This window comes from Andrena cerasifolii, chromosome 6, assembly GCF_050908995.1.
Source record: "Andrena cerasifolii isolate SP2316 chromosome 6, iyAndCera1_principal, whole genome shotgun sequence".
NCBI classification, from domain to species: domain Eukaryota; kingdom Metazoa; phylum Arthropoda; class Insecta; order Hymenoptera; family Andrenidae; genus Andrena; species Andrena cerasifolii.
In genome coordinates this window covers 7868201-7885375 of record NC_135123.1, presented here as the reverse complement: position 1 = coordinate 7885375, position 17175 = coordinate 7868201, and the positions used below count along the sequence as shown (strand labels likewise).

At 46.5% G+C, this 17175-nt stretch overlaps 1 protein-coding gene and 1 long non-coding RNA gene across 9 annotated transcripts in view; one reads left to right on the top strand and one right to left on the bottom strand.

The window, feature by feature from the left end:
- The window catches only part of LOC143369869 (uncharacterized), a 66082-nt gene that overhangs the window by 38495 nt on the left and 10412 nt on the right, over positions 1 to 17175 (bottom strand). For 3 of the 8 annotated variants that reach the window (XM_076814288.1, XM_076814296.1, XM_076814298.1), the window contains exons 1-6: positions 10295 to 10523; positions 9986 to 10046; positions 9767 to 9845; positions 7938 to 8023; positions 7232 to 7379; positions 6564 to 6754 (exon numbers count right to left, since the gene is read on the bottom strand). In XM_076814288.1, the coding sequence (XP_076670403.1) occupies positions 6564 to 6754; positions 7232 to 7379; positions 7938 to 8023; positions 9767 to 9845; positions 9986 to 10046; positions 10295 to 10523 (794 nt within the window). Of the gene's footprint in view, positions 1 to 6563; positions 6755 to 7231; positions 7380 to 7937; positions 8024 to 9766; positions 9846 to 9985; positions 10047 to 10294; positions 10524 to 17175 lie in introns of those variants that run through there. The other 5 variants (XM_076814289.1, XM_076814291.1, XM_076814292.1 and 2 more) reach the window with 5 other exon arrangements.
- On the top strand, positions 10669 to 15934 carry LOC143369879 (uncharacterized). The gene is made up of 3 exons (XR_013085518.1): positions 10669 to 11055; positions 11151 to 11464; positions 15251 to 15934. It is a non-coding gene; the product is annotated as an uncharacterized LOC143369879 (long non-coding RNA).

The window sequence follows — 17175 nt, the reverse complement described above, 5'->3', positions numbered from 1 at the left end:
CCACCATCAAAGAGATAACAACGTTTAGAATTTACAGGTTTGAAAACTCGCGGGGACGGGGTGCGCGCCGAATTCTTTCGCGATTCCTCGGCGCGGGCAGTCCTCGCACGTCCACTGGAGGTCACAAGTGGAAAAGGTGAGAAACTGTTGCGAATTTATTGAACAACTCTACCAAATTTTACTTCACTCGAGCGGAAACCTCCTCCGATTTCGAGTTGCAGAGAAGCAGTCGCAAGTTGATAGGTGGCAAGTGGTTGAATTAAAAAATTTAAAATTGAAATTTGAAAGTATTCGCTTTGCTAGTGTAAACTTAATAAGGATCAGTTTAAAAGAAAATCGCTCGTGGAACGGCCACGGCACTCGACGCCGCTGATTTTTAGTGCTTGACGATTTTACGACGTCGATGGCCATTCGGATAGTGGAAGTAATGAAGTTTCAATTAGCCTGGTCGTTTGAACCTTCACAATAGGTCAGTGGCTCTCAGGCGAACACGAAAGGCGTCGGTCACTGGGGATTGCGTTCTTCGGGGGAGGGTTGGACGGAAAGAGAAGGGGAGGAGGATCTCGAACTTGCTCGAGCTATGTATATTAGGGTAGTGATGAGCGATATTTATCGATTACTGTACATATCGATATTTGCGTGGCGATATTTTGATATTTTTTATCGATATTTCAAACACTAATAATTACAGATATCGATAACTTTGTTCGAAATATCGATAATAGTCATTGCACCTTCTTTCGTTCAAACCAATTCAGTAATTCCTTTCCATACTTTTATATTGAATGGTGCCTAAGATATTTCTTATTAAAATAATAATTCTAGTTTCCTTTACAAATATGATTTGGAAAGTAGATTACTTGTTTTCATTGTAGGTAATACTTTTGAATCTTAATTTAAATAAAATAATTTCTTAATGGTACTATATAAAAATTGTTATCTTAGAAAAATTTTTTTAATCGGTAAATTCATACGATCTTCGTATCGATATTAGCAATATTCGTTTGTGATGAAAATTTGCAGAGTAATTGATTAATTCTTTAATAATAAATCAACCAATTGAAAAACTATTTAATAAAGATATTTCAAGATGTTTAACTATTAGCAATTTGTAATTAAATATATAATGCTCTGAATGTCCGTATTTTTTTTTAAATTTTCATTACAGGCTCACAAAAAAAAGTTGAAAAAACGACCTTTTCTATTTTTTTTGTTATTCCGACCAAATACAATTTTTTTAAAACGACGAATCACGTCACTTAGCAAACTAATCCTTCTATCTTCTAAAAAAAACTCAAGTGGTTTGGATTAATTTTAAAAAAGTTATGCGATTTTAAAGTTAACCCAAACAACTTGACTGTTTTTTAAGAAGCTAGAAGGATTCGTTTTTTAAACGACGTGATTCGTAGAAGAATACGAAACGAGCAGAAATAGTATCGCTCCCCCCAATGTACACGAATAGCCGAGCGGGGCCTTGCAGAGTGCAAATCGAGATGAACCCACGATGCACCCTTCAACGATCCCTTTCCCAAGAACTCCAGAACCCAATTGATCCGCGGTGGGACGTCAGAATATTCGCCATTAATCCCTCCGTCGCTCGCCGAGTGCCCTATTAATACCAGGGACGACGCGCTACGTTAATAGAACTCCGATCGACTTTCCACGGAAGCGTAATTACATTTTTCTTTAATCGATACGCGGCGGGAACCTTGAGGCCAGCCGTGGCCCGCGCGGATCGTCTGCCGGGTCTACGAGCGAAGTAGAGACAGAAGCGGGAAGACCGATAAAACGCCCCATTTCCCAGCTGCCACGTCGCCGGGGCTCATTATGGCCGAAGATTGGAAAGTGGTGCGCGGTTATACTCGGATCCGAGTGCACCTACCACGCGCGCACCGTGTTTCCACGCGGAGGAATCCGCCAGCCAGGATGTCCCGTGACATTCGATTAATCGCTTTGATTAACGACCGCTCTGTCAACATCCACGCTCCATTATTCGCTCCTGTCTCACGAGCCGCCGCTCTTCCGCTGATCCACTTGTCGCTGCCTCTCTAGCCTCCTTTTCCCCCGTTTCCTCCGTTTCGGAGTCACGTGGAAGGCTTAGCCATCCACTGTCCATTCGCCTGATTCCTGCGAACGTCCAGCTGACGAGCGTCGCAACTAATCTCCATGTACGTTCAAGGTGCAGCTGGTAAACGAGGAGATTGATCATCGAGGCAGCGATGACGAGTCGCGGACTTTAATTTCCCAGGAAATCGATCGATCCAGACGAGGGGAAAGAAGAAATGCATGGTACCGCGAGGGTAATTGACTGGTAAAGAAGGAACGAGGCAGAGGGGCTGGATTTGCTTTCGCAGTTTCCAAGTTGTTACTACTTGAGGGGTTCGAGGAGCCTGAGTGCCCGCGCGATCTATCAAACTCGAATACAGGATAAGTATGCACATGCGGAGGAACTGCCGATAGAGTTCTCCAGGCGAGTTCAAGAGACGAGAAGCGTAATCTCGACTCGCCCCAATGTTATTCCCGCCGCGTGTCGTCGCAACGGTGTCAATGGCGAGGAATAAATCGGCTCGCCGAATGCGATTCGACACGGTCGCGAGAGAACGATCCCTGCTGCTCGGGTTCTTACGAAGCCAACGATAACAGGCTCTTATCTGGCGTTCGTACGCAACGCTTGTGTGCTTTCAAGACGACCTGATAATTGGGTACCGGTCAATTATTCATCGAGCCGCGTCCTTGAGTATTTCCACGAGGAAACTGCAGCTTCTTCCTGTAGGATATTGGCGGCCCGCGGCTTGTGTGGGTCGCGGTACGGCGCGGAAAAAATGTTGTAACTTCGGTGTTTCTCAATATTTTTGAGCACCTTTTTTTATATTATTTGTTGATAGCCAACGGTTATATGGACAGCAACATTAATAAAATTGAAGCGCGATGCCGTCTTCCGCGTTACAACACCGTCCTCCACCCATCCGCCCTCTGCATCGTCACTTTTATTTTCCTCCACCTCTGCGCCCGCGTGCTTTTTATTTCGAAAGCGGAGGGATATGTACGTGGTCGGAACAGGAAACGCCATGGGAGAGTGAGCAATCGGTATTCCGTGGCTGTGTCACGGAGAACCTCCACGAAACGCCGTCGACCACGGCGACCGGGCTCAGGCTGCAGCGTCTGACGACCACCACCGACTATTCCGAGTTGTTTGCTTTCTGCTGCTCGGCTAATTGCACCGGGCAACGAGCAATTTCGAAAATCTCTGCGCGGTTCGTTAAACCACTCGACTTGTCAAACGACGCGGTTACAAGTGGATCGCGGGAAATAAATGAAAATTATGCAATTGATGAAATGGAAGCCTATCATAGAAAATTTCCTATGCGAAATTTCAGATTTCAAGTTCCAAATTTCAGATTTCAGATTTCAAATTCTAAAATTTCATATTTCAACTTGCAACTTTCAACTTTTCAACTTTTCAACTTTTCAAATATTCAAATATTCAAATTCTACAATTTCATATTTCAAATTTTCAATTTTTCAATTTTTCAATTTTTCAATTTTTCAATTTTTCAATTTTTCAATTTTTCAATTTTTCAATTTTTCAATTTTTCAATTTTTCAATTTTTCAAATACTCAAATATTCAAATATTCAAATATTCAAATATTCAAATATTCAAAATTTCAAATTCTCAAATTTCAAATCCTTAAATTCCCAAATTCTCAAATTCCAAAATTCCCAAATTCTCAAATTCTCAAGTTCTCAAATTTCAAATTCTCAAATTTTCAAATTGCAGGTTTCAAATTTCATATTTCAACTTTCAAAATTTCAAATAGCAGATTTCAGATTTCAGATTTCTAATTCTAAAATTTCAGATTTCAGATTTCTAATTCTAAAATTTCAGATTTCAGATTTCAGATTTCAACTTCTAAAATTTCATATTTCAACTTTCAACTTTTCAAATATTCAAATTCTAAAATTTCAAATTAACAATTCCTCAAATTGCATAAATGAGAGAAATAGTAAATGAGTCCCCTCAGATTTGCCAATCGATAGAGGTTGGATCATTAGGAGCATCAGAGTATCGATAGCGCGGGACGAAAGAAGCAGGCACGACTGTTTAAGGCGCCGCGGGCTGCACCGTCAAATGCAAATTCACGTGCCGGTCTGCGACGTGCAAAAATGTCATACGAGACCCGGACGGGTTGGAGCGTGAACGTGGACGTCCGCTGGCGGGCTCGATATCGATTTGCGCTCACGAAATCGATATCCGTGGCTCGGATAACGGACAGCGGACACCAGAGACCGCGAATCGCTGACTTGGTCACGCTTATCTCTGTGAAAGTCTTTCTTTCCCCACAGATCGACTGGGATAGCATCGCCTCTGCCTGCGCAACCTACATAAGTGCATACGTACCTATAACATAGATCCTATGTACATTCGACGCCGCTACCCCCTTATCTATCCACCGTCGACAGACGTTATCGAAAACGGACAATTTTCGCGCTCAACTTCCCGAGCATTGATTGGCAAGTTAATCGAAACGCTCGCGTTCGTCGACGTCACTGACTGCAGCAAGAGGAAATCCGAGAGAGTACACATCGCGTTTGGTGATCGAGGTGAGGCCACTCGTCCGGCGACTAAACGAGGGCTTTCGAAAGGGGAAATTCGTTAGACGTTCGCGGGACCCGCGATCTCGTGGGGTTCAGCGGAGAAAAGAGCGCGCACCGCGCAGCGCGCCAGCGCCGAGAAGTGGAACAGGGACGGCTCGATCGCGATCCATAGCGAAAATCGAGCACACCGGGGCTAGATTGAGGGCGACGAGACGGCTGAGCTGGTGCATCGCGACCGAAAGCATTCATTTCGGGGCCATTCACGCGCCCTCGTCACCGTGTCAATGGGCGCATTCATTCGCACCTCCACGCTTCTCCTCTCTATGAATAACTCCGAGGCAATTTCCTTCTCGCTCGAAAACCACGCAGGTGCCCTTCGCCAAACGGGAGAAGGAAACCTCGGGGCAACTCCCTGCTGATCGCTAACTGCGACGCCCAACGGCTGACTTTAGCAACCTCCAACCAGCCAATGGGCGACTAGCGATTCTTCCTAAAGTATTAGACAGATATTCAACGTCTCGTCTTTACACGGTTCGTGGCGGGCCATTCGTCTCTGTCGGTCGCCGGCCACAAGGCAGCGAGGGAAGGGGCGAAAGAATGAGTCGGAGAAGAAACGAGGAAGGAGGAATCCGAAACGAACACGGCCAGCGTTTCCCAATCTTGCGTGTTTCGACACCGTCCTCGCCAATATGGATTCCCTGTAGCGCTATAGGGAACTCTCTGTTTGCACCGAACCGTTTTCTGGCAAAGTAGATTCGAGGGTGACTCCAACGCCTTACGAAGGAATACCAGATTTGCGTCGCCCTGTACCCCACAACGGGAAATGTCCCATTTTCAAATTTCCATTTGTAAGGTATTCCCACAAAGTGTGTTAAGCGAACCGGAGGTTCTCCATTTCACTCCCCAACAATGGCAACATTGCACAGACGGCTGTGATAAAAAATTCAATCAACCAGGCCACTTGTGCCACCGAAATTCTACCGAAGATTTCCCATCCAACGGGATAGGAAGGTTGGGAAACGCTGGCGGAGAGCGAGCCGCCCCACCGCGAGGACTGGAAAACGCATTGTTTAGGCTGCAGTCGCAGCAGCCAGTCGGTGGGTGTGTCACGAGCGTGAAATACCGTCCAAGTGACTACGGGCAGACGGCGGACGGAGCGTAGCTCCTCGCGGCACGCCGGAGATTTCGATTCGCCGGGCCAAGTGGGCTGCATAAATCCGAGAATAAAAGCACCACTGGCTACGGGAGCTTCCCTTTGATCTCTCGCAGCTTCGTGAACGCGTCACTTTGCTCGGCTGGGTACCGTGGAGGGGGGAGGCTGCATTACGCCATTCCATTAGCATTATTATCCTTATTGCGTTATAATTGCAGAGCCAGCGGGCCAGAGATTAATTCAAGCCTCGACTGCGTCGATTCGTCTCTGATATTCCATTAAGCATGCTCGGGAGACGTGCTATAAACCTCTTGCCTGCTGTCTCCCGGTAACGAAGATTCCTACCGCCTGTCGGTAACGCGACGCGCTCACCGCGACATCTAGCGGTCATCTGGCGAAGCACCTAAGGTCGGGAACCGAGAGACCTACACCTACCATCTTCCTCTCGCCCATGCCTCTCCGTACGCTAGTCACGCGTCAAGAAGCGGAGAGCACGAGGGGCCGTTCTAGCTCGACGCGACAAAGTGGCATTTCGGGTCGCGCGAATATCGCTGGGCACACGGATCGATCGCTCAAGGCCACTGACATCGAGTAAAAGTGGCAGGCACTGAGGTATCGAGTGCGGAGGAGGTGGCCCTGAACGGTCAGCTGATTCTGCTCTCCAACTGACGGTGCAGCCACGCGAGTCGCATACTTTGACCGGCTCTCGTCCGAATGCGCCTGTGTGACGCTGGTGTGACGTTCGCGGCGACGGCCGACGGCCGAGCGACGCGCAAAAGCATGCATCGATCAAAGCTCGATTTCCTCGCTCACCTACAAATTGGCTTCTGGTCGTCGCGTTCATCCGGCGGGATCAGCAAGTTGCCGTCGTTCACCGCCGACGAGGTGGATCCCCGCGGCGACCTTGGGCCGCCCTCCGGCTCCCCGATCAGGACTTCTGTCTGACCATTTTGGAAGGGACTGCTGGCACGTCGCTCCCCGACTCTTCCGCCTTGCACCGGTGTCTGCAACGTGAGTCACGGCCCGCGATTACGAAATACTCCGGCAAAAAAAGAAAAAAAAACGACGACGGACAAACAGCGCAGCGGCCAGATCTCGTGTATACCGCGTCGACACAATACTGGCCGGCGATTAATCGCAAGGAATCGACGAAAACTTTCTACGGCAGGTCGGAGGGGCCTGCGGAACGCCGGGGCGGAATTCCTGCGCGGCGTTACCCGCTATTAATTACGGTAGCAACGAATTACGATTCCGCGAAATGTTTGCGCCTCGCGCCGCGCGCCTTTACATAACCAGCGAGAAATCATTTCCACCTGCGGGCATAGAGACACCCGCGAGCCGCCGCTCGCTTTCAAGGATATTAAAAAGCGCCGATACGGCTCGCAGCTATTCTTTATCATAGGGTGCACGGTGCCACGCTCGCCAATCACTGAAACGAGAAGATGAAAAGGGAGAAAGGGGGCGTTTTATCCGGCACTCACCAAGAGGTTCGTCTCCTCCGGGCTCTGCTGTTTCTCCGGCGCGTCCTTGCCCTCCCGCGGGTCCTTGTCGCTGGCCAGCCCCTTGGGGATCGTGCCGTTGCTGAGCTTCGAGGTGAAGGCGCTCGGGCTCGGACTCGGGCTCGGTTCCCTGCGACAAAATCCACCGGCGGGGCTTTAGCGGTGCACCGAGAAACCGACGATCGCGCTCCTCTGACACGCTAATGCCTCCGGAACAAAAAAAAAAAAAAAGAACACCACCAAAGACCGGCATGCGCGGTTGCATCGCAATGGGATATCAATCACGTCAATCGCAATTCCTCGCATCCGGCCTGTAATTGTACTTCCCTCCTCCGCGCCGGCGAGCTTTCGCGTTCCGCGGCGTGCACGGCGAGTGGCGATTGTTAGGCTATCGGGGAATGCGAACCGGAGGAGGAACCAGCCACAGAGATCGAAATTATTATTATTAAACTGAGAACAGGGGCGGTCCTTCGCAGGAGCAGTCCCAGAATCTTTGACACTATGAGGCCCCAGCCGACTGGGCGCTGGCCGCCTCGGATCGCGTATCTCGACGCGGACCTTTCCACGTAGCCGTGGCTCGGCTCCCCAGCGATGCAGCGCGGAGCCAGTGGACGCGAAAGAGTCGGACGAGAGACGATCGGGGGTACCGCGAGGAACACGGAAGCGCGAAGAATGAAATGTCACTTACTTGTCGGCGAACGTCACGGTAATCTGGTTGCCGGTGGCATTTTTGCCCGCGCTGTCCCCGCTCGTGGACGCGACTGACTCGTTGATCTGCGAACAGAGAGAGCACGGCGAACGATCAGCTGTGATCGGCTTCACCTGTCGCGTTCCACCGCGGCGAACAGAGGGGGGCCCTGGGCCGCAGGGGCCCTTTTTCCGCGGCTCCCCTCGGCGGCCCGGGCGTCTAGGCTCGCGAGGGGAGGCGGGAGCACGGAAGAGGAGACATCTCCGGCAGTGTTTTCGGACACAACCTGTGGAATAGGTGGGAAGAGAGGCGATGCGAGGTGAGGCGATGCGAGGTGAGGCGAGGCGCGCCTTGCTGGCTGCACTCATCCAAGGCCGCGCATGATCCTGCCAGCCGCTCACTACGCTCATTTACTTTGCATTCCACACATCATAACCGAGCTCTGTAACCAGCAAACGATTTCCCTGCTCGCGGCCGATCGATTCGACGCGACGACGACCGCTCGCTCGCTCGTTGGCTGCCGCCTTTGCCGGGTAGTCTAAACAATTGTCCCAAAGGCAGTCGTTTGTCCTTAAGTAACTTTCTCTCGGAGAGAAAGAATACTCCCAGGCACGTGTTGACCGGAAGGTAACGAGGCAACAGGCCTGAGAAAAATCTTTCCGCTTCGAACGTCGTGAAATTCTAAGGGTCAGCGCGCGGTCCGTTTGCTCCTACTTTACTATTTTTTTGCTAGGAAACTCTCTCAGAAGCTGAGAGTCTACACGACAAGATAGAGGAACCGCTAAAGTGCAACTTTGATATGTTGTAGTCTTTAGGGGTATATAAACATACCTCGAAGGATTTTTGCAAATGTCAAAAATTGTGGATGTTACAGCTGTTTGAAATATAGCGTTTACTATTTTTCCGAAAATTATAACTGGTGAACTAATAAACTGATGAAAATCACCTTTTGGGTGCTTACGGTGCAGATATAAGAGTACCTAATAAAAATTATTTCACTTAATAAAAACGAATATTTGACTATTTATTTAGTAATTGTTCTAAACAAACGCAATTTTATAGTTGAAGGCATCTTTTTAAAAATTTGGAAAAATAGGAGGACGAAGCCCTGTTTCTCCTCGTTATGGACATGTTTTGAAAAACGTGGACGTTTTAAGATTGACCAAATGAAAATTAATTGAATGTAACGCTGCGTGAAATCAATTGTGTGACTTTACCATTTTTCTTCTCAGCAGCTACTCAAGATATTTGAACGCTTCAAAAAGCGCGTAGCAGGTACTTCTTAGCTCTGGCACGTACATAATTCTCGAAATTGCAGATCGATCATTGAGGGCGGGTTTGGGGTAGTTTCCCGGCTAGACCGTTTCTACTATTTACATACCACCGGTTGGTAATTTCTGGCGATTTTACGGAATTCAGCAGCGTCGCTGGATCGGACGAGCCGCGGAATGCCGTGAATTCGCGCGGACACGAGTCTGATTAGAATGTTCGATAGAGGCCAGCCACGGACGCCAGCGGAATAGGAACTAATTGCTCGAATACAATGGAGACGCGCGCGCGACTGCAGTTTATCTCGGTGGCGCGCGTTCACCAGGAACGAGTGGTTCGAATCGATGTCGATCGATCGGCCGAACATCCACTGGCCATTTCTCCTGAACGACGGCTCCTATGACGGAGGGGGGCCGGTTATCTTTGGAGATGCAACGCCTCGGTGCCCGTTACGTAAGGTGTGCTCGGTTCGGCGCGGTGAAAGGCTGCCGGCGCTCTTCTTTCCTCGAATCAAAGGCTATCCGCGTGATTGCCAGTAATTGCTCGTTAGAGGCGCTTACCTGCTGGTGGATCGCCTGAATATCGCGCGGCTGAATCCGCCAGTGGGACGCCAGCCTCTGCAGCCTCTCCTTTGCCCGCCTGCAACCGACAAACGTTTTCCCACCGTTAGAACGGGCTTCCAAGGACCCAGGCGCACGCTGGTTAGATCACTCAGGGGCGCCGAGGAACTACCGACGTTCTCTGGGCATGTTGCTTTAAAAGTAGAAGCAAGTGATTACCTTTCGACGGCGATGACCCAAGCTTCTCGCACCCGACCAGCGTTGAACCCGTCCAGCTCTGCTGTGGACAATTTCAAACCGATTAGTCTATTACTTTTAACTCAACGCACCTGCAACTGGTTAAAATGAAATTTTAAACCGTTCCTGTCGACCCTGGGCCCGCAATTAACGGCGCGAATCAATTCCACCGTGGAGTAGAAAATTCGCAATTCTACTGTATCAACGGAAAGGAGAGATTTAGCTGCTCGATGGTTGCGAAACTACAAAACCCACCCCTCCCTAAAAGACCTCCCTTCGCGGTGCCCCTACCAGTTCGAAGGGAAACTAGATCGTCGTCCATCTCCTCGTCGTCGATGAACTTAATGGCGGACAGATCGAAGTGCCTCGCGACGTCCGAGTGCTGCTCCTCCGCCGACGGAAACTCCGTGGACTTTGAGCGATCGTCGTCCACCGACTCGTCCACGACGAACGTCTGGCCCTCGATGCCCGTCCGGGTCGAGCATCCGCAGAGCATCACTTTGCGGAAGAAGCTCGACATCTCTTCGAGCAGTGGTCTGGGGTCCACCTGAATCTCTACTTCAGCGAGCTCAAGGCATAGCGTCGGACAGCGCGAGCCTCGGGTACGTTCCGCTGCCTCTTTTTCACGATCACTCTCATCTCCGGGGAACAACGGGGACGTTCGAAGCTTCCTCTTGCACGCGAGCGACTCTCGAAGACGCCGAAGCTTCTCAGGACCCCGATGAACGTTCCGAACCACAGCTTGAGAAAGGCGAGACTCGCGCACGTGTCGCCTGACCATAGAAAATAAACTCTCCGTCTCTCCGCAGCGTCGAGGACGGATGCCACGACACGCGCGGACCAAGGGGTTTATATTTGGAACCGCTGGCTGGCGAGAAAAATTAACGGGTAGACCGAGCCGAGTGGTTCAACGCACCTCGCGAGTCGAGTCGATTCGAGTCGATCGGCTGCCACTTTCTTGCCCCCACTTATCAGCCGCTGAAAATTCAGCTTTTCGCCGGCGAGGATCCTTTCGGTACTCTCTCCACTTTCCAAGACCCCCTCCCCCCACGGTGAGTAGCAACGAAATTCTAAAGTGGCGAAAACATCGCGGCTGGGGCAGCTATTTATCCGGCCGGTGAAACAGAGTGCACTTTTTTTTATTAAGATCGCGGGGCCAACCTAGTTCTCTGCGGCCCTACTTGCACAGGCGGAATCCTCGGAGCTCCCCGGGGAAATAGTAATGAAATTCCAAGGCCTGCCGCGATGCAAATCAGGCTGGAGTAAAACGGGAGCACGAGGTCGGAACGGTTCCACCGTTTTTCCATTCAGTCGATAATTCGCCGGCGGGAGTGTATTTCAGCGTTTCCGAAGGGAGACACCCGGAACGCTGTGGTATGCAATCGCGGCGATCTTATCGTGGGGCGACGGGCAAGAGGGATTCAGGGGGTGGCTGCCGCTCGGCCGGAAACACCAGCGTCGGTGAGTTTCCTTGATTTTCTGCGGGCCGGTGTTAAATTCGGCGCGATGCTATCTGAAACGCTCGCGTAAACATGCAACAGCGTCCAGACGGGCCGCTTAGGCGAGCCTGCGTCGCCAATTAATTATAGCTCGATGGGCCATCGCGTGCGATTTTTGCCGCGTCGAAATTAATATCTAGTGACAGGGGATGTTCGGCGGGAATTTAGGAGATTGTAGTTCCTGTGATACGGTGATCGATTCTGGTGAAATTTATTTCTTTCGAAAATTCTTTATGGTAAGCTTTTATTGCGCCAGTAAACATTACGAAAATTGGAAGGCAAGAAGGAGAGAAATAGTAGTGTTAGAAATTATAGAGGTGGTAATACTTCGATGGCTTTGTGCGGAAATATCGTGTATCTACTTTTAGTGTTTCACAGAGAAATGGGTTTAAACGTGCAGTGGTAGATAAAATTCAGGGGTGGGTATTTAATGAAGAAAACTACTATTTCTGACAAATTTGTGAGATATATATGTAAATGTGATTTTTATACGGCATAAAGAAAGAGTCAGGAAATACTTGTCGCATTTAAAAACTCCACAAAAAGTGGAGATAAAATATTTGTGTAGGGGAGGCCGGGGCTAAAAGTTCCGATTTCGATAAAACATAAAAAATGACTGGAAAATAATGTAGTTATTCTCTTCACTATTGACTAATTTCTTGTTAAATTTATTATATTTTCTGATTTTAAGCTTGTGTTTAATATATTGTAATAGGTTTCCCATAGAAAGTAATTTATTTGTGGCTGATCGAAGCGGAACTTCTTACCCCTATATGGGGCAAGTTGTTATCGCATTGGGGTAAGTTGTTACTATGATATAAGAGTTGCCTTCTAATGAAATAAAGCAGAATTTTAATAATAATGGTTATTTATGAAGGTTCGGACCAACAAAAATGTATTATCTTTAAAAGAAAACCAAAAGCGACAGTTTTTATTTATCTTTACGCATATCTTCGATCGAAGTCGTGTCCCTTTCCGCCTTTCATTCATATGTTCGCATCTTAAAGCACAGCGGAAACAATTTATACATTTGCGGCAGGTCTGTGAAGATAGCACCCCCAAATTCGAAATTTTGGAAAAACTCAACGGCATTCGTTTGTCCATCGTTTGCCCACGTTTGCCCATCAAAAATTTTCGTTTGACCACCCTCCAAAAAAGAGTTATGAACAAAATAAAAAAATTGTCTTCATCACCCATCATGAATGCATTTCAATTTTTTAATAGAAGGATACGAATGTACCCGACCTGACCACGTTTGCTCACTCTCAGATTTCATTTGCCCACCCTCCAGAATTTAAATAAAAAATAAAAACCGCGAAAAAATGGGTATAGATGAAGCGATCGCGTTAAAGTTCGATTATTCTCGAAAATATTATCAAAATCGTTCTTTCAACGGTCCAGTTCGTTAGTTTAGATGTAGAAGAGATTTGCCCATCCATTAATTTCGTATGCCCACCCTTCAGAATCGAATTATTAATGAAGATAGCCAAGAAGTGCGGTGCCCGTTGAAGCGATCGCGTTAAAGTTCGATTTTTCTGGAAAATAATATCAAAATCGTTCTTTCAACGATGCAGTCCGTTAGTTTAGACATAGAAGAGATTTGCCCATGCATTAATTTCGTATGTTCACCCTCCAGAATTGAATTATTAATAAAGATAGCCAAGAAGTGCGGTGCCCGTTGAAGCGATCGCGTTAAAGTTCGATTTTTCTGGAAAATAATATCGAAATCGTTCTTTCAACGATGCATATCGTTTGTCCAGATGTAGAAGAGATTTGCCCATGCATTAATTTCGTATGCCCACCCTCCAGAATCGAATTATTAATAAAGATAGCCAAGAAGTGCGGTACCCGTTAAACCGAATACATTTCCGTTCGTTTTTTTTCCGAATGAATTATCAAAATGGATTGTTCTTACCGTAAAGGTTAAAGGTGTTTGGTGACATGTTATCCACTTCAATTTGTATCGCTCATCGAATACTTCACACTTTTCACACATCTGCAGCATGTGCAGAATAATACCAGAGTGGTTTTCTAGTCATTTTTCACTAATTACCGCAATGATATCGTACAACGGAAAATAATATAATGTCACAGTTACTTCACAAACCGTAAATGAACGCACGATTTCGCAAGAGTTGCGCCCGAACTCTGTAGACCGACTGACTTTCGTGCGTCGTTGGAAACAATTCGAGAGTGTCGCAGACATCTGTTTACGTTTCGGCACGTTCGATGACGACACGCAGCGCTGCTACCCTAACTAAAGGGGCGCAGCGCCGAGTGCCACTGCCGAAACGTAAACAGATGTCTGGCGATACTCTCGAATTATTTCCAACGACGCACTTCTTGGCTATCTTTGTTAATAATTCGATTCTGGAGGGTGGGCATACGAAATTAATGCATGGGCAAATCTCTTCTACATCTAAACTAACGGACTGCATCGTTGAAAGACCGATTTTGATAATATTTTCTAGAAAAATCGAACTTTAACGCGATCGCTTCACCTGTACCCTTCTTTTCGAGGTTTTTATTTTTTATTTAAATTCTGGAGGGTGGGCAAATGAAATCTGAGAGTGGGCAAACGTGGCCAGGTCGGGTATATTCGTATCCTTCTTTTAAAAAATTGAAATGCATTCATCGTGGGTGATGAAGACAAATTTTTTATTTTATTCATAACTTTTTTTGTAGGGTGGGCAAAAAAAAAATTTTTATGGGCAAACGTGGGCAAACGAAGGACAAACGAATGCCGTTGAGTTTTTTTAAAAAATCGAATTTGGGGGTGCTATCTTCACAGACCTATTTGCGGCGGGGCAAGTTTTTACGGTACCAACGTGCCCCAAGTCACGGTAACAACTAGCCCCTACCGACACATGTAGCAATTTCAAAGATTATTCTGCTTATACATGTATTCAAACGATAAACACTATTACACCATGTTCTTAAATGTCATTTGATCCATAAGAACGATTCAATCTATAATATCTACGTTAAATAATTGAAATAGACCAAAAAGTAATGATAGAAAAATTTTTACTTATCTGGTACGCGACTAATAGGTCCTTGCTTACAACCACACAATTCGCTGTCGCGGACGCTATTAAAGTGGGGGACAGAGTGGCGTGATCAACTCACACGGAAAAAATAATTTAAAGTACAACGCTCTTTTTATTTTGAAGATAGAGCCGTCGGAACAACTTACCCCCGGAACTTTTAGCCCCGGTCTCCCCTACTAAGGGAAGATCCCGAACCCGAAAATTCCAAAAATTCTGAAACTTTGTGAATATGTAAGCGAGTTCCTCCTGATCACAACGCAATTTTTGTTTGCTGCCCAAATTCCCCCAAAGGGGGTGAAATTAATCCCTGAAAATTCCGCTATTTTCCGATTTTCTGTTATAACTCGCGAAATATATGAGATAGAAAAAAAGTTTCGAGACAAAAGTTACTTCTTTTAATTAGATCTAGCATTTGGTAAAAAAATTATTATACAGTTCAGGAGTTATAGCAGAAAATCGGAAAATAACCGGATTTTCAGGAGTCAATTACACCCCCTTAGAGTGAATTTGGGCAGCAAACAAAATTTGCAGGGGGAAATTCCCTACATATTCACAAAGTTTCAGAATTCTTTGAATTTCCGGGTTCGGGGTGTTCCCTTGTCGAATTCACGATGCTGCGAAAGCTCGCAATTTCATTAAGAAGGTTCCTTCACGCAGAACAAAAAATGCTTACGTTATTAGCATCACTTGACCTACAGTTCTCCACAGACCATCCCCCGGCGAGTCGTTCTATTTTCCAGCCGAAGGTAGCCTGTTCCGACACCGCCACTGTTGAAGGGAATCGAATCGCGTAGGAAACGTGATTTGCGCGAGCACAGTGCGATTCAGGGGTTGAACGAGGGGCGGTTAATGTGGAAATCCGAATGGCCCCGCGTCCCGACGTCGGTGCATCCGCGGAGAAAATTTCGCGACAACGGCAGGCGACGGGTAGGTACGTTTCCGATCGTACCTGGCAGCGGGCCAGAGCGCGCTCGAATATCCCTCGACGATTCAGAGAAAGTGCGCCTCCTCTGCTCCCGTCCAGACTGTTTTTCAAGGGCGCGTCACACACCACCCAGCGATACTCTAACGTTGCCTTGAAACCAAACCGCTTTGTCTGCGTTAAGGGAGATGTACAGCGGCGGCGGTGGTGCAACGGAAGATTCGTGCTCAGGGCGCGTTTACGTCGCTGGAAATTAGAGCTGTAGGGAAACCGCCCTTAAATTACGCGAGGATTTTTTGACGACGAGGAAGTCGCGAGTTTCTTACGTAATATTTCCTTTAACCCAATTTTGAATATGAGTAGCATAAACGCGAAACCGAGTTAAACGAGTCACGTGTAGAAACCTCCAAATGAATTTTAATATACAGTGGCTCGCATTAATGTTCGGACACTTTTTAAAATCGCATAACTCTTTTAGAATTGGTCCAAGCAACTTGAGTTTTTTTCAGAAGCTAGAAGGATTAGTTTGCTAACTGACGAGTTTCGTCGTTTTGAAAGAAAATGTATTTGGTTGGAATAGCGAAAAGAATAGTAAAGGGCGATTTTTAAACTTTTTTGTGAGCTTAATGAAAATTAAAAAAAAAAGTTTGTAATCTAAAAAAAATGTATTTGGTTGTAATCTACAAACGGTTTTTTTTAATTTTCATTACAAGCTTAGAAAAAAAAGGTTAAAAGTCGACCTTTACTATTCTTTTTGCTATTCCAACCAAATACATTTTTTTTAGATTACAAACGGTTTTTTTTTTAATTTTCATTACAAGCTTACAAAAAAAAGTTTAAAAGTCGACCTTTACTATTCTTTTCGCTATTCCAACCAAATATATTTTTTTTTTTTAGATTACAAACGGTTTTTTTTTTAATTTTCATTACAAGCTTACAAAAAAAAAGTTTAAAAGTCGACCTTTACTATTCTTTTCCCTATTCCAACTAAATACATTTTTTTTTCAAAACGACGAAACGCGTCAGTTAGCAAACTAATCCTTCTAGCTTCTCAAAAAAACTCAAGTTGTTTGGACCAATTCTAAAAAAGTTGTGGGATTTTAAAAAGTGTCCGAACATTAATGCGAGTCACTGTACAGTGCGCCGGCACTCCCGGAATACTTCCGTTTACGCTGACGTTGTGGAGCGGCGCGATAGCTGCCCGGCCGAGCGTGCAGGTTCACCGGTGGACCGCACGAAGTGACAGTAACAGACTGACAAGGAAAGATCCCGAACCCGGAAATTCAAAAAATTCTGAAACTTTGTGAATCACGTAGAGGATTTCCTCCTGATTACAACGCAATTTTTGTTTGCTGCCCGAAGTCACTCGAACGGGGTGAAATTAACCCCTGAAAAATTCGGCTATTTTTCGATTTTATGTCTTAACTCGCAAACTATAAGGAATAGCGAAAAAGTTTCAAGACAAAAGTTGCTTCTTTTAATTAGATCTAGCATTTGGTAAAAAAAAATATTATACAGTTCACGAGTTATAACACAAAATGGGGAAATAACACAGAGTTTTGCAGTGCATAAATTCGGCAATAACATTTCTCTAGTATTAATAATGAGATGTACAAGTGCTAGCGCGTTTATTCGCGTGACGCGATAAATATTTCCAGTACTGTATGAGGTTGCGATTTGATTTTTCGAACACCATAGCGA